General features: G+C 42.5%; 1 protein-coding gene across 1 annotated transcript in view; it reads left to right on the top strand.

The window, feature by feature from the left end:
- Window positions 1–374, top strand: part of LOC116702990 (cationic trypsin) — a 36,772-nt gene that overhangs the window by 33,351 nt on the left and 3,047 nt on the right. Inside the window, exon 4 of the mRNA XM_032537559.1 lies at window positions 1–30. This exon is cut by the window's left edge and continues 242 nt beyond it. Coding sequence (XP_032393450.1) covers window positions 1–30 — 30 coding nt within the window. The remainder of the gene's footprint in view (window positions 31–374) is intronic.

Below are 374 nucleotides of genomic sequence, written 5' to 3'. Positions count from 1 at the left end.
CCGGATGGGGAACCATCTCCAGTAGCGGCAGTGAGTTGGTTTTAAATTTATGACTAATAGTGAATGCTCGTATGGATTCAGTCAGTTTGTAGTTGGTTTGTACTTTTCTCCACAGCATTGGACTCGTTCTCTCCACCCAGTGTTGCCAATTTGTTGCCAATGAAAGTAGCTAGCACTAGCTTCAAACGTAGCTTTAAGGAGCTCGATGATGTTATACGCCCTCTTCCATATTCATGATGTAATTAACACATTCTCACTCCATCTCGTAAAATACAGGTGCCGTTGTCGTTGTTGTAACACACGCTTGGTTGTCTCATTTAGCATCATATAACACGCTTGGTTGTCTCCTTTAGCATCATATAACACGCTTGGTC

Source organism: Etheostoma spectabile, chromosome 15 (assembly GCF_008692095.1).
Source record: "Etheostoma spectabile isolate EspeVRDwgs_2016 chromosome 15, UIUC_Espe_1.0, whole genome shotgun sequence".
Lineage (NCBI taxonomy): Eukaryota > Metazoa > Chordata > Actinopteri > Perciformes > Percidae > Etheostoma > Etheostoma spectabile.
This window is presented reverse-complemented; position numbering and strand designations above follow the sequence as displayed.